The 20060-nt window shown below is 40.1% G+C and overlaps 1 protein-coding gene and 1 long non-coding RNA gene across 3 annotated transcripts in view; one reads left to right on the top strand and one right to left on the bottom strand.

Annotated features, from left to right (window-relative positions):
* Positions 1-20060, top strand: part of cdc14ab (cell division cycle 14Ab) — a 120990-nt gene that overhangs the window by 37921 nt on the left and 63009 nt on the right. For both annotated transcript variants that reach the window (XR_009514803.1, XM_059984644.1), the window contains exons 6-8: positions 4598-4664; positions 18466-18528; positions 19336-19423. Coding sequence is in view for 1 of the 2 variants with exons in the window: in XM_059984644.1 (XP_059840627.1) it covers positions 4598-4664; positions 18466-18528; positions 19336-19423 (218 nt within the window). In the remaining variant the exon portion in view is untranslated. The remainder of the gene's footprint in view (positions 1-4597; positions 4665-18465; positions 18529-19335; positions 19424-20060) is intronic.
* Positions 1777-20060, bottom strand: part of LOC132402089 (uncharacterized) — a 108315-nt gene continuing 90031 nt past the window's right edge. The window contains exons 2-3 of the long non-coding RNA XR_009514804.1: positions 7522-7857; positions 1777-2388 (exon numbers count right to left, since the gene is read on the bottom strand). This is a non-coding gene — a long non-coding RNA (uncharacterized LOC132402089). The remainder of the gene's footprint in view (positions 2389-7521; positions 7858-20060) is intronic.

Below are 20060 nucleotides of genomic sequence, written 5' to 3'. Positions count from 1 at the left end.
GCCTGTATTGCCAATAGGAATAGAAAGATTAATTGCCCACAAATTCTTTGTATTCAGAAATGATGCATTATAATGCAGACACAGATTGGTGAGGAAAAGTAATACATCAAAATTTTTACTAGATAGAAGAAAATAAGTCTTGACAGCTGAGTAGATAAACGAGTAGATAAATTATGTGCATGAGTTGAAGCCCAGTCAGTCTTAAAAACTTCATGAAGGATTCTGTACTCTTGCTTCACTCTTTCCCTTCCCCTGTACCTCAAAAAAATCAAGTTCCAGGCTGAGTCATGGTTCCAGTTGCTTTCTGGGTTCCCACTCAGCTAGAGACTGCTGCCTTTTACCAAATGAGTTTAATATTGTGGATCACCAGTAGTGGAGGTTAACTTGCTGACAAAAAGATAAGTGATTCAGCTCTTTGAAACCACAATGAAGGACTACTCTCAGGTGGGGAGGGAAATCTAAAGGCTAGTAGTGGAAACTTGCCTTCCCACTATCTGAGATGGAATGCTGTTAATGGGTAACAGCTACAGTAACTGCTGTTTGGCAGGTGTAGTGATCTGGCCTATTATTTTGGTCTTGGTAGTAGGTTTCCCTGCTATTGGAAAGTAGAACGTTCCTTGAAACCTTTCATAAGCCGAAATGGTGTAAAGTGGAGAAGCAATTACCATTACTTTATATGGGAAAAAAATTTGAATGTTCCCAGGCCCCAAAAAATAACTTAACAAATTTATGTACTACTAAAACTCTCATGCCCTGTTTGTCTGTTTGTGACCTCCAGTTAGCCCAATCAGTGCATTACAGTGGCACTTTTTTTTTTACTAAAATCACTTAAAAGAATACTGATAGAGAGAAACGCCAGGTGCTAGGTGAAACTTGGAGGGGAGGGATGAAGCAAAGGGCTAAGAAGTTGATTGATGGAAAAAGACGGAAGGCCATGGAAGAAAGAAAAAGTGGGGTGGTGGGAGGAAGGAATACCACAGGGAGGTGATGGACGGGCAAGGAGATGGCATGAACATCGATTTCTCAAACTTCCAGTAATGCCCCACCCTTCACCATTTCCCATCCCCTTGTCCCTCTCTCATGTTATCTCCTTGACCGTCCATCACCTCCCTCTGACACTCCTCACCTCTCCTTTCACATCTACTTCTCAGATATTTTTTTTTCTCCAGTCCTGTTGAAGGGTTTCAGCCAGAAATATCGATTCCACTTTTTTCCATAGATGCTGCCAGGCCTGCTGAGTTCTATCAGCATTTTGTGTGTGTTGCTCAGATTTCCAGCATCTGCAGATTTTCTCTTGCTGGTAACCCGAAGGTTATGTTGCTGTACTTGTCAGGTAATTCAAGCTGCCTCTTAATGGTAATATCTTCAGTCAGGCCAGGATGTGATTTAAATTATAACTGATCTAGGCATGTCAATTTGTCAGCTTCATGCAATATGGTACACAAGAGTCATGTAAAACTACATGCTAGTGAGGTTTCTGATATTTCTACATGTTGTAGCTTCAAAACGTTAATTCAAATGAAAACGAGAGCTGAAAAATGGAAGTCTAACTTCATTCATTAGGCGAGGCACACGTGCATCACCTGGTAGTGTCATGATGAATGCAATTCATATATTCTTACATATAACCAATAGTGAATTATTTAAATGAGCAAGGCTGCTTGATCAAACTATATATTTACAATATTACTGGAATATTAAATACACAACATTGTTTCACTGTTACGTACCCCGTAACTGGGTGTCAGACCAGCAAAGATAGAAGTATCCGTTGGAGTCTGGTGGTACCAAAACTAAAGGTTTATTAGTAAACTACACAATACAGTATCAAAAATGCAAATATGCATATAAAACAGGTTAGCAATAATGAACATAAAAGTGTAGGAATAATAATAAGCAATAATAAACAAGCTCCATCGATGTCTAGGGGTAAATGAATTGTCATAGAAAAGTATAAAGTTCAGTTCATGTGTGCTGAGGTAGTTATAGTTGTTGTATTGTAATCGTTGGAGAGAGAGTGAGTGAGTGCGGGAGATTAGGTAGCTGCAGCAGGCAAATCTTCTGTGGCTTTCTTAACCCGTCGTGTCGTTGTGGCCATTCAGTTATGACCCCTCCGTTCTTCTGTGGTGGACTCATCACTCTGGCATGAGTGGACACACAAGCAAGTCCCCACCGGCCCTGCCGTCACACTGTGAGCTTTGTTGACCAATCTCCTGATTCGGTCTCCGAAGCCCCCACCTTCTTGTGGGATCACAACACTCAGTCAGTGTCCAGTGGTGTGTCTGAAAGGTGTCTCTCCAGACCTGTCTTTTATCCCTACTAATGGGGTCTCAGCTAGCCATCAACTGAATGACTGTGTCCATCAAATCAGGCCACTCCTGCTGTCTCCTGAGGAATGTTAACAAGCAAAGTAAAGTCCTTGTAGTGAAAGGTAAATAATCCAGGAATAGTCAAAATACAATAAATCAACATAGCTACAGGAATAGTTCATAGTTCTCTGGGGGGGGGGGGATGGTTAACTCTGCACCCCATTTTCCATCAGATCTGTTCATCACTCATAACACCACAGATCTCTGGCAAAAGAAAGGATAAGCCATTTGGAAAATAAATCAAAGTTCTTGATTTTGAGAGAGTACTGAATACTTGGAATTATCTCCACTAGTTAGTTTTGAAGATTTGGTCATTCAAAACTGAGTACACCAGATTCCTTTAATCTGGCATGGGGTAGAAGGTTGGTCTTACTGGAATTTGTAAGTGTAAAGGGTAATCTCAGGATACTGGGAATGTTCTTTTAGGGGAGAGATGAAAAGCACTTCATGCCAGAGATTGGAGTCTTGTGTGTAGGCTGACAGATTTTTGTGGACTACAGTGCATCCAGGATCTTTGGGGATCAGGCAGGAGAGTGGAGTTAAGACCAAAATCAAATTGATTGATAGGGTTGAAGGACCTGCTGTATTTCTGATCACAGACTAGTTCAAGAATGAAAGGATATCTGTTGAGTCTATATTGGCTCTGTGCAAAAGCACTCCACTGCTCTCCCCATAGTCCTGCATAATCTTTAATTTCAGGTACTCTTTGTTTTAACACTATAATTGAATCCATCTCTGTTACTATCCTAGCAGTGCATTCCATGTACTATCCACTTTTGCATTGGGTTTCTTTTCCAGAAAAATAAATTCCTTGTCACATTTATTTCATCATCTGGTTCTCATAGACCAATTTTCTAATACTTTTAAGTCTGTATTTGGTTTTTTACTCCATTTTCTAGACTCTACACAGAAAATTTACAAACAATTCTACAGTGGATTTTGGTATCATTGATATATTTAAGCAAGGCATGTTAAACTGCCATTTTGTATCATATTTTAAAAATATTTTGTATATTATTTTAAGTTCAGTCTTTGGAGTAGGTTTGTTACTTTGTATCTGAGAAATTAATACTCTAGCAAAGAGTGTTCTAATTTCAGTACATTGGGATCTTTGGAGAGAAGTAGGATTGTTGATGCATTTTATTTTGATCCCTAAATGTCTTTGTATCCAAAATGTGTGCACATTGTCACTATTTTGGCACTCAGCATTCCAGTCAGTATCTCCATGACTCATTCTCTGGAAAGAACTAATTATACTTGTAGGTTGATTATGGATAGACTGTTCTATTGCTATTGCCATGATTCTCAAGTGTTTGTTGTTTCCTGTTTTCCAGAGTTGATTTGAGATGTAAAAAGTTCATAAATCAGTTAGAATTAGAGCAGAATATTGTTGGAATTTTATTTGGATATGCCCCATTTCAGATAACTTTTACTGCTTCCCTCTCCCAGTCGTTCTCTGTTCCTCTAATTCCTGTAAAAGATTGATTTTTAAGAGCTACGCCCTCTTATTGCTCCCTTTACTGGCTGATGGATGGTGCTCTTGTTTCTTTCTCTCACCATCCCAGTTTCATTTGATAGTTATCTGAAATTTCCCAATTTTTTCCCTTCTGCCCTGGGGGAAAAAAAGCTTCCTTTGATAAAGGAAATAAGTAAATATGAAAATTGGAAATTCTTCAGATGAAATGAAGTAGGCACTGTAGTATTTTACGGACTCATTCCTGCTGTTAACTAGAATGGGTTAATGGACTTTGATCAGGGAATCCTAGCTTGCTATTATGACCGGACCATTTTATTTAAGATCAGTTATCTGAACTGTATTAAAGTTTAGCTGTTTGTGGTTTGTTACAGCATAGATTCCAGGAATGCAGGGAGAGCGTGAAAGAACTCTTGAGGCTAAGATTAGATTGACCAGCATCTAATTAAACAATGGAGCAGACTCGTATAGCTTTTTGGCAATATTATACTCCTGTTTACATTCTTATTAGTGACAAATCCTTTAAGATATTAATTTGTTAATTCTTCAGGGTGGACTATTGAATAGAACAAATCATACAATGAATTGGTTTAAACATTTTTCTCAGTTTTGTTAACTGATACGCATGATCAAATAAAATGCTACATATATGTGCATCGTTTGAGTATATTTTTTATCTGTTACTTGACCAATGGGTTCTCAGTAAAGTGTTGACATACTCTGAAATATTTTACTTGGTCTCTTTGTTTTGTAGAGATGCCTCCTTTGGGAATTCCACCTACCATCTAACTATTCTAGATTGTTTACATGCAATAAATCAGGTAAGTGACCCATTTATTTAAGTACAAATGGTTTTTATTTACATTGGTTTAGTTTTTTAAAAATGCTTTTATGGTGGGATTGACAAGAACAAAAGATATAAAGCATTTTAGAAGCAAATGTATTTTGTAAGGATCATGAAACTACTGGATCACCATAAAACTCTTATTAGTTTACTAATTTTTCTTTTAGGGATGGTACTCTGTTATGTTTGCTGGCCTGGCCCATGTCTTAGTACATATCTTGCATTTGAAAATTACTAGCAGTCCACTGTTCAGGGGCAATGATTGATGGGTAGTATATGCTGACCTCAGCAGCAAAGTCCACATCCTGAAATAGTATTGGGTGCATAGCTAAAATGGGCTTCAAATAACCATTGTTTCTTGGTAATCTTTTAACCTTCAAGATTCAAATCTTCTTCTATTGTTGCCTTGGCAATTGGTAAGATTTTTGTACCCCTTCATGCATTTCATGAAGATGTTGAGATGTAACAATACCATTTAAAATCTGCTGCAAAGTTTTATTCACTCTAAGGTGACAAAAATCACTGGCAATTTTATGATCCTAAAGTTGCCAATGTGGCTCTTTATTCCAGAGGCTGATCATATAATAATCAGGAATATTACCTAGATTTTACTTGTAATTTTCTGTTTATCCACTTTCATTCCTGTCAAGGCCACTCTTTGTTGCACATCCCTAACTGCCCCTGATGATGATAATAAACTACCTTTTGGAAATGTTGCCGACTAATGCTTAAGCTATGCTTGTGGTGCTATTTGAAGAAGTTTCCAATAATGAAGGACCAGCAATACATTTGCCAGCCAGTTGGTGCGCAACTTGGTTACCTGCAGACTGTACTCTGCTCCAATTGTCCTTCTAGGTCAAGGATTCCCAACCTTTTATTGTGCCATGGATCAACACAATTAAGCAAGGGGTCCATGGACCCCTGGTTGGGAACCCCTGTTCTAGGTGGTACTGCTCTTTGGTTTAGAAGCTGTTAGGATCCTTTATATGCCAGGTTTAAAAAGCAACCAGGGCCTGTCAGGACTTGTCTGCCGAGTGGGTGATTGGTAAGGTGATAAGCAAATTAGTAAGGGCCAGTAAAAGGAGGGAAGATGTAAGCGAAATGGGTCCTTGTGAGAGCAGTCAGGCTTTGGCTCAGCTGGTTTCAGTGAGAATAGGTGTAGGCTGAAGGTGCGGAGTCTTTTGGAGTCAATTAGTTGTTTGCAGAACTCGAGCTTAACTCAATTTATACAGTTTGGCTAACAACTTTAGACAGGAAGATAATTAAGGCAGTGGAATTCTCCTGTAAGATGTAGGATGACAGGGTACCTAATGGTCTCCCTGATGACTACATTTGGAGTAAAGTGCACCCAACTTCACCTCCTGACCGAGGTCAAGGAACTGGAACTAGAACTGGATGTACTTGGGATCATTTGGGAGACTTCAAACCTCGTAGATGAGACTTTTATTGAGGTGTTCACACCTAGAGTGCAGACTTCAGGTAGTAGGAAAACCAGGAGAAGTAAGGAGAGCAAGCAGTTAGTGCAGAGTTCCCCCATGGCCATTCCCCTCAGCAGCAAGTAATACCCTTTTGGATACCGCTGGGGGGGGGGGGGGGGGGGGGTGGAGAGTGACCTCTCAGGGAACAGCAGCAGCAGCCAGGCCAGTGGCACTGTGGCTGGCTCAGCAAAGTAGAGTGAAGCTGGGCAGAGCATCCGTAAGAGGAGACTCGATGGTTAGGGAGATGGACGAGATTGTTTTGGGCCACAAGATGGAGGCCAGGATGGTGTGTTGTCTGCCAAGTGCTAGGATGAAGGATGGCTCAGAACAGCTGCCGAATATTCTTAAGAGGGAGTGTGAACAGCCAGAGATCATGGTGCACATTAGCACAAATGACATGGGTAGAAAGGGGGAAGAGATCCTGTGCAGTGAGTAAAGAAAGTTGTGGAAGAGGCTGAAAAGCAGGGCCTCCAAGTGCCATGTACTAGTCAGGGTAGGGTAGGATGATAGTGCAGATAAATGAGTGGCTGAAAGAGTGATTCAGGGGGCAGGGTTTCAGACTTTTGGATTGTAGGGATCTCTTCTGAGGTAGGTATGACCTGTACAAAATGGCCAGATTACACCTGCACCTGAGGGGGAATCGGTATCCTTGCAGGCAGGTTTGCAAGAGCTGTTGGGGAGGGTTTAAACTATTTTGGCAAGGGGGTGGGAACAGTGTAATAGGGATGAAGATGGGCAGTTGGTATCCAATAGATGCAGTGTGTAGTGAGAAAGGTCAGGCAGATGATAGGAGCATTGTATTTGGTGGGATGAGTTGAAGTATAACCTGTGGGCAATCGAAAAGGGCAAAGAATAGAGAAATAAAGGTATATTTGAATGCATGCAGTATACAGAATAAAGTAGATTATCTTGTAGCTCAGTTAGAAATTGGCAAGTAGGATGTTTTGGGCATCAGTAAGTCATGGCTGAAAGAAGATCATAGTTGGGAGCTTAACATTCAAGGATGCACATTGTATCAAAAGGGCAGGCAAGTAGGCAAAGGGGATGGTGTGGCTCTTCCTGTGACAGTGCTCTGTGTGGATGTGCTCAGTGGTAGAGAAGGTTTTACATGTGGTGAACTGGGTCATATTTACTACTACATATTATAGTGTTTTCCATTCAAGGCCATGATGCAGCTAGTCAGTATACTCCTCACACATCTATTGAGGTTTGCCAAAGTTTTGGATGTCACGCCCAATATTTGTGAACTTATAAGAAAGTAGAGGAGCTATATGTTTTGTTTGTAATTGCCCTTGCGTGCTGGGCCCAGGGCAGGTCCTCTGAAATTATAACACTGAGTAATTTAAAATTGCTGACCTTCTCCTCCTCTGATCCCCTGATGAGGACTGGCTCGTGGACCTCCAGTTTCCTCCTCCTGAAGGTAATAATCAGCTGCTTGGTCTTGCTGACATTGAGTGACAGGTTGTTGTGGCACCATGCAGCCACATCTTCAGTCTCCCTCCTATATACTGATTTGTCATCAACTTGATTTGGCCAATGACAGTGGTGCTGTCAGCAAACTTGAATATAACATTGGAGCTGTTGTTAGCCACACAGTCATAAGAATAAAGTGACTAGAGCAGGGGACTAAGCATATAGCCTTGTAGTGCACCTGTGCTGATGGAGATGTTGCCAATCTGAACTGACTGCGGCCTGCATGTAAGGAAACAAAGATGTAATTATACAAAGGTACTGAGGTCAGGGTCTTAAAGCTTATTGATTAGTTTTGAGAGGATGATGGTATTGAATGCTGAGTTCAGTAAAGAGCATCCTGATATATGCATCTTTGCTGTCCAGGTGTTCTGGGGCTACATGAAGAGACAATAAAATGGCACCTGCTGTGGACTTGTGCTTATAGGCAAATTGGAGTGGATCCAGGATGCTTCTCGGGCAGGAATTGATGTATTGAGCAACCTCTCAAAACACTTCATCACAGTTGATGTAAATGCTACTGGATGTGGGTCAGTGAGGCAGGATACCATGTTTTCTTAGGCACTGATGTGATTGAAGCAGGTGGATACTGAGACGGCTGAAGCAAGAGGTTAAAGTTGTTGGTGAATACTCTAGCCAATTGATCAGCAGAGGTCTTTCGTACTTGACCAGGTATCCCATCAGGACCAGGTGCTTTCTGTTGGTTCACCTTCCTGAAGGATGCTCTCACGTCAGCCTCAGAGACTGAAATCACAGGGTCATTGGGGCTGTGGGAGTTCATGAAGTATCCTCTGTGTTGACAGGCAAAGTGTGCATAGAAGGCATTGAGTTCATATGTCACTTGATTTCTCTTAGTAAGAGGTAATATCATTTAAGCACAAAGGCAGCATGGTTTCCTTAAGGGGAAAATTTGTGTGGCAAGTCTGAAATTATTTTGAGGAATTAACTGACAGGATAAACAAAGGAGAGTCTGTGGGTGTTCTGCACTTGGATTTTCAGAAGGCTTTTGACAAGTGCAGTAAATGAGGCTGCTTAAGAAGATAAGAGACCATGAGATTACAGGAAAGATGCTAGCAAGGATAGAAGATTGGCTGAGTCAAGATTGACAAAGAGTCAATGCCTCAGGAAGGTGGTGTCCATCATTAAGAATCCCCCCACCACCTGTGACATGCTCTCTTCACACTGTTATCATCAGAAAGTAGGTACAGAAGCCTGAAGTTACACACTCAGCGATTCAGGAACAGCTTCTTCCCCTCTGCCATTCATTTTCTAAATGAACACTGAACCCATGAACACTACCTCACTACTATTTTATTTTTGTTATTTTGCACTACTTAATTTAACTTAATTATTTAATAGACATATATATTTAATGTGACTTAGATTTTTCTCTATATTTATCATGTTTTTCATTGTACTGCTGCTGTAAAGTTAACAAACTTCATGAAATATGCCAGTGATACTGTATTTGATTCTGATAAAGGGGCCCTTTTCTGGTTGGCTGCCAGTGACAAGTGGTGTTCCACAGGGGTCAGTATTGGGACAACTGCTTTTCATGTTTAGTGTCAAAGAAGGCACATCAGTGGCTAATATTTGTGAGTGTCTTTGGTGAGCTTGAGGAAATTTGGCATATCAGCAAAGACACTTGCAAATTCGTACAAATGTACTAAGGAGAGCATTCTAACTGGCTGCATCACTGTCTTCTGCGGGTAGGGGGGTGCTACTGCACAAGATTGAAGTAAACTGCAGAGTGCTGTAAACATAGTCAGCTCCATTATGGATGCTAGCCTCTATAGTATTCAGGACATCTTCAAGGAGTGATGCCTCAAAAAGGTGGCATCCATCTTTGGGGACCCTCATCACATAGGACTTGTCCTGTTCTCATTGCTCCAATCAGGAAAGAGGTACAGGAGCCTGAAGGCACACATTCAATGAATTGGGAACAGCCGGTTCTCCTCTGCCATCTGATTTTTGTGTGTCTTCATGTATGCACGTGTGTGCATACACACACTTATTTATGAATCTTAACTTAAAGGGTTAGTAAAGAAAAAAAACCCAAAAAGGGCCTATTATAATTAAAGAGTCAAATGTGCATAATTTGGATCTCAACTCTTCCCAAAATTCATATTCACTGATCCCCAGTCAATCTCGGCGCCTGGCTCTATCGAATCATGGTCTCCCACTGGGTTGAATCCTATAAACAGTTCTCCCCAGCGTCTTGTCTCTTCATCTCCAGCTGAACAAAAAAAAAACAAGACCAACTTTCCTAATTGGATGACGCACATTCCTCAGTATCCCTTATCTTCAACAATAACCCACAGGCTGAAAACAGAACAGACTGCTAAAATGAAATACCCTTAATATAGCAATAAAAATGTGAGCCAGAACATTAACGTTGTTTTGCACTGTATACATTGTACTGCTACCGCAAAGACAACAAATTCTGATGATATTATGCAGTGATATTAAACCCGATTTTGATTTGGATGATGGAATTGATGGCTTAGTTGCCAACTTTGCAGACAATATCAAGACAGGTGGAGGGGCAGATAGTGTTGAGTCTTCAGAAGAACTTGGACAGATTGGGCGAATGGGCAGTGAAGTGGCAGATGAAATCTAGTGCAGGGACAGGTATGGTCACACATTTTGGTAGAAGGAGTAAAGGTGTAGACTATTTTGTAAACAAGGAGAAAATTCAAAAATCAGAGGTTGGCGTCCTTGTTCAGGATTCCCTAAATGTTAACTTGTGGTAGGGAAGCCAAAAGCAATGTTGGCATTCATTGCTTTAATATGAGAGTATTAAAAAGAATGATATAATGCAGAGACTTTATGAGGCATTGGTCGGACTGCATTTGGAGTACTGCGAGCAGTTTTGGACCTCTTATCTAAGAAAAGATGTGCTCGCATTGAAGAGGGTCCAGAAGCGGTTCACAAGACAGATTCTGGGAATGAAAGGCTTGGCATATGAGGAGTTGTTTGATAGCTCAGGCCTGTACTCGCTGGAGTTTAGAAGAATGGGGGGGGGGGAGTGGGGTGTGTGATCTCATTGAAACCTATCGAACATTGAAAGACATAGAGTGGATGTGAAGATGTTTCCTATAGTAGGTAAGTCTTGTATCAGAGGACATAGCCTCAGACAGCTGTGGAGGACAAGTCATTGTATATATTTAAAACAGAGGTGGTTAGGTTCTTGATTAGTCAAGGTGTCAAAGTTTATGGGGAGAAGGCAGGAGACTGGAGTTGAGAGGGATAATAAATCAGCCAGGGTAGAATGGCAGAGCAGATTCGAATGGCCTGATTATAAGACAGTAAGGTGTAGGAGCAGAATTAGGCCATTTGGCCCATTGAGTCTACTCCGCCAGAGCTGATCCAATTTCCCTCTCAGCCCTAATCTCCTGCCTTCTCTCCATATCCCTTCCAGCCCTGACCAATCAAGAAATAATTGATTCTGCCTTAAATACACATAAAGATTTGGCCTCCACTGCTGCCTATGGCAAAGAATTCCATAGATTCGCCGCTCTGTTGCTAAAGAAATTCCTCCTTATTTCGGTTCTAAAAGGACACCCTTCTATTCTGAAGCGGTGTCATTTGGTCTTAGATTCTCCTACTGGGGAGCATCCTCCATACATCCGCATCCATTCTAACAAGGCCTTTCACCACTTGATAGATTTCAATGAGGTCACCCCTCATTCTACTGAATTTTAGTGAATACAAGTCCAGAGCCATCAAATGCTCTTCATGTGACAAGCCTTTCAATTCCAGAATCATTTTCGCAAACTGCCTTTGAACCCTGTCCAATGTCAGCACATCCTTTCTTAGATAAGGGTTTCAAAACCGCTCACATTACTCCGAGTAAGGGCACGCCAGTGCTTTATAAAGTCTCAACATTACATCCTTGCTGTTGTATTCTAATCCTATTGAAATGAATGATAACATTGCTTTTGCCTTCCTCACCAAGATTCAACCTGCAAATTAACTTTTAGGGAATTATGCACAAGGACTCCCGAGTCCCTTTGCACCTCAGGTTTTTGTATTTTCTCTCTAGAAAATATTCAACCCTTTAATTTCTTCTAGCAGATTGCACATACTTCTTGACACTGTATTCCATCTGCCATTTCTTTGCTCATTCTCCTAATCTGTCTCAGTTCCTCTGTAGCCTTACTTTTTCAACTACCTGCCCCTCCACCTATCTTCATATCTTCTGCAAATTTTGCAACAAAGTAATCAATTCCATCATTCAAATCATTGACTCCTACATCTCCTAATAATGCTCCTATGTCTTGTAGTCTTATGACTAACTGCAGAGCATTTGGCAAATGTCACACACTGCAACAATTGTGCATTGGGAGAGGAATGAACATTCAGTGTGATGGTCAATTGCAATGTTTTGTCTTGGGTAGTGTTCAGCTTTTTGAGTATCCTTTTGAAGCTACATGCTTACAGGTAAATGGAGTATATTCTATCATCCTTTCTAAATGTGTTTTGTATATGTTGGTAAAACTTTGGTTATTAGGAAGTGAGGCACTCCAGTTTACTCTGCCTCTGAAGTTTACTCTGCCTCTGACCTGCTGTTGTAGCTACAGTGTTCATGTGATTGGCCCATGGAGTTTCTAGTCAATGGTTTCCCCACTCCTGCCCTTCAGGATGTTGATGGTGGGTTCTTGGCAGTTTATAACTTAATTGAATGCTATAAATTATCTTAGTACATCCTTAGGAAATACCTAATTTTGAGGATGACTTGTTTCCAGTCTGGTTTTTATAGGTCTGGGATGGCTAGTAAGGCAGGTGTTACAACCTCAGTCTTCTGGTAGATGAGACAGCTGGTATCTGAGGGAGTGGTTGGGTAGTTGGTGAGGTGGAATGCTCCTTTTGCCACAACTAATGCATAACATTCACAATGTTATGCTAAATTCTGCTCTGCCACTTGAGTCATTATAGGAGAAAGATTCCCAAAAGTTCGTCAGTGGGGATTATGACATTGCTTGAAGGCAACTTAAAAGCTTCCTTAAACTTTTTTTTAATCTGCCTGCTTTGTGACCCCTTCCCATGATAGGGCTTGGTATACTCTTTGAGAAACTGGCATTGTGCATGTGACAAGTTTGGCCTGCCTGTGTAGCCAACTGCAGGCATTGATCTTGGAAATGTTGGCTTGGGATACGGCATTGAATGTAGAGGATTTAGCAACAACAGTTAGTGCCATCTTGCTGATGTCTTAAGTTCCTGTTGTAGGTCCTATGCAAAGGAGCAAACAAGTGGACAAGATCACTGCTGTCCAGTAGACCTTGCAATACCAAGCATTAGTCTTCATCTTCAGAAACCATTTTCCTTAATCAGCTGATGGTTGTGTTAAGACATTGCAGGAAATAATCAACTTCATCATTGCAGTCTGCCTTCAACAAGATATGGGTACCTAAATATGTGAAGTGGTTTGTATTTTACTGCTAGGGCAGTGTGCTGCATTGGGGGCTGGCTGGTTTATCTTGTGGTAGTTGAGTATAGGCTTTTTCTCTTGTATACTGTAGTAACAGGTCAACAATGTCTTGAAGCTGAGCCTCTGAATATGCACAAGTACGCATTCCCTGTACATTGCAACTTGACCAGTGAGGTTTGGGTTACTTAGGGTCTGTAGTATAGACTCTAGTCAAAGTTTCCTGTTCTAAAGAATAGATCCATACCCACAGCATGTTCGTGGGAGGTGCAGCATAAACTGTGGTAAGAAAGACAGCATTGTTCAACGCTGATTTTCATGATTCTGTCAAACCTATAGGTCAGTATCCTCACTTGTCTGTAGTGAGGTTTTGAATGTAAAATGGAGGCAAATATTTCTGTGTAGCTGAACTTGAGCAGGATTACAGAATCTTCCTGAGTAATGGACTCAAAGGCTGAGGTCAGAAAAGATCACCTGGAGTGGTTGATGCTGCTACCTTCATTTTCCCTGGAATTGTTGCACAATGAAAATAGTATCTATTGTGCATTTCGGGGAACTACATCTACACAGCAATTCAGGAGCAGATCTGCAGCCATTGGGAAGAGGTGGTTCAAAACGACACAACAATGACTTTTCCTGAGGCCCCATAATGTTAGTAACAACATGGGTATTGCTGCAAGAAGTGGTGAAGGACCCACAAAGGTAGTTCTCTTTGGATGTGCTGAAACTAGAGAGGGTTCAAAGGAGGTTCACAGAAATTATTCCAGGATTAAGTGCTGTGTCATATGAAGAGTGTTTGATGGCTGTGGGCCTGTGTTCACTGGAATTTAGATGAATGAGGAGTGAACTCATTGAAACCTATTGAATAGTGAAAGGCCATAGAGTGGACATGGAGAGGTTGTTTCCTTTGGTGGGAGTGTTTAAGATCAAAGGACACGGCCTCAAAATAAAGGCATGTCCTTTTAGAACAGAGATGAGGAATTTCTTTAGCCAGAGTGCGGTGAATTTGGAATTCTTTACCACAGGTAGCTGTGGAGACCAAGTCTTTATGTATACTTAAGGCAGTGGTTGATAGATTCTTGATTGTTATGGCATGAAGGGATACGGGGAGAAGGCAGGAGTTTGGAGCTGAGAGGAAAAATGGATTAGCTATGACGAAATGGTGGAGCAGGTTCTGGGAAAAATCCCTAATTGTGCTCCTATACCTTATAGATGTGGTTTAGCCTGCTGATTTGCCGGCTTTGCAGAAGGGCATATTCTTGGCACCACCTCCTTAGCTGTTTAATTGTATTTTATCATTGATGGTAAGATTGCAGAGATTCCAATATGATCCATTGATTGCTTGAGTGTCAGTTGCATATAGAAATGGCGCGCCCGCACATACCCATCCCCGCACGCACACTCACCCCCAACATTTCTTTAAAAGTTTCACTGATGATGTTGCCAAGCTGGGTAATGAAACATCTGTAAGCTAACAAGCCAGCTCAGTGAGCCACTCAACAACACCACCCTTCTCCATATACAGCACCTGTTCCCACACTCCATCCCAAAAATATCTGTCCTGTAATTTTGGAATCTGCCATTCCACATCTGGAGAAAATTTCCATTTTTCTAAACATCATAAGACTGCATAATTCTAGTGCTCTTTCTAGTGCTGTATCCATAACCTTTTGTACTTCGTGACAGAAATAAAATCAGATGCGGTACTCCAAATTCTACCCTAAGTATAGGGTGAGAATTGCATTTTTGTTGAAAGGACCTAAGAATACCTATGTTTTTACAAATTCTCTAAAGCATTTTACAAGACTTTTTGGCATATTAAACCCATCTCACTGAGTATTTTGTATTTTTATTTTGGTAGCAATTTTGTTGGTACTGCTAACTTCATTTGTTTGGTACATCACTATCAGAAAATTCCCACACTTAAAAGTGCATCAATGAGTTATTAAAGAGTTTAGCTAATGTTTGGTTATGTTGTTATGTTGAGAAAATGCAGTGTTTTGTCACCAACTCTCAATATCTGTGAGGTTGGCATGAAAAATTTTAATCAGTGATTGGAGTTTTTTTTTGTATTTTGACTGCCTTTATCCTAAGTTGGCGATTGATTAAACGGTGGAGGAACTTAGTTGTTTTTGATGTGCAATGTTAGTAGACACTCTTAGTAGACATAGGAGCAGAATTAGGCCATTTGGCCACTCCATCATGGCTGATTTATTATCCTTCTCAACCCCATTCCCCTGAAGTAGACAGGACTATTTCATAAGATGGGCAAGACTTGTTTTTCCTCTGGAGCAAAGGAAGCTGAAGGGTGACCTGATAGATGTAAAATTATAAGAGGCCTAGATGGAGCAGCTAGACAAAATATTTTTCCATTTGGAGAGGTATCTAAAATAAGAGGGCACAAATTTAATGAGGGAAAAGAATTTTAAAGAGAATTTGAAGGCAAGGGGAACTCTCTGCCAGAGGAGGTGGTGGAGCTAGGTACAATCTGACAAGGAGACAAGGCTTTGAAGGATATGGACCTAATCTAGAAAAATGGGTTTTAGTGTGGATAGGTAGAATGGTCAGCAGAGGTTTATGAGTTGAAAGCCCATTTCTCTGTTGCATTACTTGTATGACTATATTAATTTTTTGAAATAAAAGAGAAATATCAGTGAAAATGACTATATGGTTCTGCACTTCTGTGAATAATCATAAAAGCAAGAGATTCTGCCGGTGCTGAAAATCAGGAGCAAAACATATAAAATGCTGAAGGAACTCAGCAGGTCAGGAAGCATCGTGAATGGTGGTGAGGCAGGATTATCAGGGAAGGCTTTGAATACGGACTGTTCCACATAGCCAATGAAAAGACACAGAATAGCTGGTGCCCACGGCTACACCATGAGTTTGGGAAAAGTGGGAGGGGCCTAAAGAAATAGTTGAGTTTGAAGACCAGTTCCACCAGACATGGGAGGGTGGTGGTGGAGAGAACTGATTGGGTCTGTTGCCAAGAAAGAAGCAGAGAGCTTTAAGGACTTCTTAATAGAGTGTACAGATACTGGACATCCAGTGTGAAAATGAGATGATCAGGGCCAGGAAGTAGACCATAAGGTCATAGACATAGGAGCAGAATTAGGTCATTTGGCTGATCGATTCTGCTCCACCATTCTATCAAGGCTGATTCTTATTTATTTATATAAATATAGATCCTTCTCAACTCCATTCTCCTGCCTTCTCTCTGTAACCTCTGACACCTTGATTAATCAAGAACCAATCACCTCCAATTAAATATACTATCTGTGGCAATAAATTCCACAGATTCACCACAATTTGGCTAAAGAAAATTTTCCTCACCTCTGTTCTTTATGTGTCCCTCTTTTCTGAGGCTGCACCCACTGGTCCTAGATTCCCCAACTATAGGTAATATTCTCTCTATCTCCACTCTATCTAGACCTTTCAATATTTTATAGGTTTCAATGGAATTTCTCCTCCCCCCCCCCCCCCCACCCATTCTTCTAAACTCCAACCAGTACGGGCCCACAACCACTAAACATTTTCTTATGTTAACCCTTTCATTCCTGAGAATATTTTTGTGAACTTCCTCTGGACCCTCTCCAACACTAGCACATCTTTTCTTAGATAAGGGTCCCAGAACTGCTCACAGTACTCTAAATGTAGTTAACCAATGCTTCATAAACCCTAAGCATTTCATCCTTCCTTCTGTATTCCAGTCTTCTCAAAATTAATAATAACATTGTATTTGCCTTCCTTGCCACCAAATTAACCTGCAAGCTAACCTTTAGGGAATCTTGCATGAAGACTCCCAAGTTCCTTTGCACCTCTGATTTTTAATTTTTCTCCCCATTTAGAAAATAATTCATGCCTTTATTCCTTCTACCAAAGTGCATGATCATGCACATCCCTACACTATATTCCATCTACCACTTCTTTGCCCATTCTCCCAATCTGTCTTGAATTCTTCTGGAGACACATCATCTAGTGCCTTTTCACATTGGTCAGTGATTAATGAAAGACGTTCTATAAGATAGCAGTCTAATTGGAGTTCATTCACTTTTGAAATACAAAATTTAACTTTTCTATATGAGACCATTAAAAAGGTATGACAATATTTACTAGCAAAATAATGATACAGTCCTTACAACATATGAGCGCACAATGTGATCTAACCTTGAAGCTGCCTTACTGAGTTTCCTGTAAGTTATGTGCATTTAAGAATGTATTGGTATAACTGCACTTCAAATAACACCCAGTGAACATTTTAAATCTAGGATGTTTTGAAATCCTAGCTAATGTTTTTCTCCTAATAAATAACACTAAAAAGAATAAACATGAGATTCTGCAAATGCTGGAAATCCAGAGTAAAACACACACAAAATGCTGGAGAATTCAGCAGCACTGGCAGCATCTATGGAGGCGAATAAACAGTTGACCTTTTGGGGTGAGACCTTTTATCAGGATTCACTCCTGAAGCGTCAACTGTTTGTTCCCCTCCATAGATGCTGCCTAACCTGCTGAGTTCTTCTAGCATTAGTGTGCATTTCACCAAAATGGATATTTGCTCTTGACCAAGCTTGTGATTTGTTATTTGTCATTTATGCAGCCATGTGCAGTTTAGAATGAATTGTTACATGCTTGGGTTCTTAAGGGCTGTGAAAAGTGTTAAATGACTGGAAGTTTTTTTTTGTAGGAAGGGATTCAAATAGTCTCAACTGATGTTTTATTGTGGCTGTCCACATAAGGTATGTTTTGTAGAGGTTTGCTTCCTAATGGTGACTTCAAATTATTGGTAAACCCACAAGAAATTGAAAGCTTAGCCTATTTGTTGAGAAGTTAAAAGCACTATCTCAACAAAAAAAAATCTTGTTTTACAATCATTGGCTGTGAAAGCCAGAAAAATACTTCCAAAGTGCATGTGCAAGTAGCAGTTAAAGTAATTAAATGATAAATTTTATTTGTTTTTCAAAAAGTACCAATGGATGTTTTGCATTCACTGAAGAAGTTAAAACTTTAGTTTAAAATCCCATGAACTCTTTGTTAATGCAGGACACCCTACATATTATATTGAAATGTCAATCTAGATTATATGCTCTGGTCACAGATGGTATGATTTGTCCACATTTAGATGCAAATAAGCTATCATTTGGAGCAAATGGGTTCCATGTAATGGCAGAACAATAGGACAACATACTTGTTTAAAATTCTGTGATACAGTTTTCATGCTGCATTTGGCAAATTATCCCCAATTGTGAATAATAATGCATATCAAACAAGCAAAAGAATTTCAGGTAGGCTATATACTTTAATTCATTGGGCTTAAGATATTTGTCATACTGCTTTTTAAGTTGTGTGCCTATTTTAGTTAAGAAGTACAATAATACTTTCAATTCTGTTTTTTTTTTCAGGCCTTGCAACATGGCTTTCTTAATTTTGAAAAATTTGACGTGGATGAGTATGAACACTATGAGGTAACCCTCCCTTTTGTTTTCTGTTTATTTAAAAAAAAATCAATCTTTTGCGTACTGAATTAATAACAAGTAAGTGCATAGTAGTGTAGTGGTGTGCTCAATACTTTACAGTACAGGCAACCTGGTTTCAATTCCCACTGCTGCCTATAAGGAGTTTGTTTGCAGTCCCTGTGACTGAGTGGGTTTTCTCCCAAGGTCCAAAGACGCACCAGTTGCTAGGTTAGTTGATTATTGTAAATTGTCCGGTAATTAAGGCTAGGATTAAATCAGGATTGCTGGGCAGCGTGGCTCAAAGGGCCTATTCTGTGCTGTATCTCTATAAATAAATAGGTTGGAAAATTAGTGGTGGATGTAGTTTTCTGAAGAAGATACTGCAAACAAGGATACAAAAGCTGTTACTGAAGTATGGCAATCTGAATTTGAGATTCTACAAACAGAAGTCCATAATTGGCTAGTAATCTGTTTCTAATGTTATAGCAACCCACTGTCTTTCCTCCTTCCCCCCTGAATGTTGGGGCATTGATTAATAAGAGACACCTTGTGTATCTTATCACTGTCTACAGAATAAGTGAAAGCCAGTGATCCTGTAAGAAAGACATGCAATTTTAGCATCTTTCGCAACCTCTCACACCCAAGCTATTTCCTTGTATTTCTGGAATGTTGCCATTTATACCTTGGCCTACGTATACATGTGATGGACACCATTTTATCTTTGTGCGTACCTTCTACTGGTTGGCTGCTGTCATATGAGAGATCAAAATAATATTGCCTTGGGCCTTTTTAATAATAAACATTTCTTTCCTGTAGCGTGTTGAAAATGGTGATATTAACTGGATCATCAATGGCAAATTTCTGGCTTTTAGTGGACCTCATTCAAAAAGCAAAATTGAAAATGGTGAGGAAAATATTTTAAAGGAGTTTTTAATATTTTGCTTTACATAATACTCTATGCTCAGTTTGCAATTGTTTTGAAAATTAATGAATGCTGCTCAAATTTGCCCTTAAATCTTCAAAACCATTTTGCATTGTGCTCCTTTATTATATCTTGTGAAAAGGCTGCTGTTTACAGAACACAGATGTGTGGCGAGAAGCTGATCTAAAATTATGTTTTTAAATATGTATTTATGTTTATTCTTAAATCAAAATGGGATGAACTAATTGACCAAATGTTACAGTGTAAATTTATGTTTGGTTGGCTACACCCTCACTCACAGAATCTAGGTTATGTTCCATGGTTTCTGATTGTGTTAAATTTATTGGGTGCTTACATATCAAATTAGATGCAAATCTAAAATACCAGACTAGATTGTAGCTAGAGCATGTAGTAAAAGTTGTGAAATTCTTTCTTTTGGTATGTTTGCTGTTGTAGCGATGTGCTACATACACACAGCGCTGAAATAATGACACGCAGTGGGTAAGTGATTTGGAGACTAGTTTATTCAAACTTCGCAGCACTGGCATTTAATCCCTAGCGCCCGCCCTCTCCGGGCGGAAATGACATCAGTGGTGCATTACCAAAGTCTCCCCCCGCG

The sequence above is a fragment of the Hypanus sabinus genome, chromosome 11 (assembly GCF_030144855.1).
Source record: "Hypanus sabinus isolate sHypSab1 chromosome 11, sHypSab1.hap1, whole genome shotgun sequence".
Taxonomy (NCBI): domain Eukaryota; kingdom Metazoa; phylum Chordata; class Chondrichthyes; order Myliobatiformes; family Dasyatidae; genus Hypanus; species Hypanus sabinus.
This window is presented reverse-complemented; position numbering and strand designations above follow the sequence as displayed.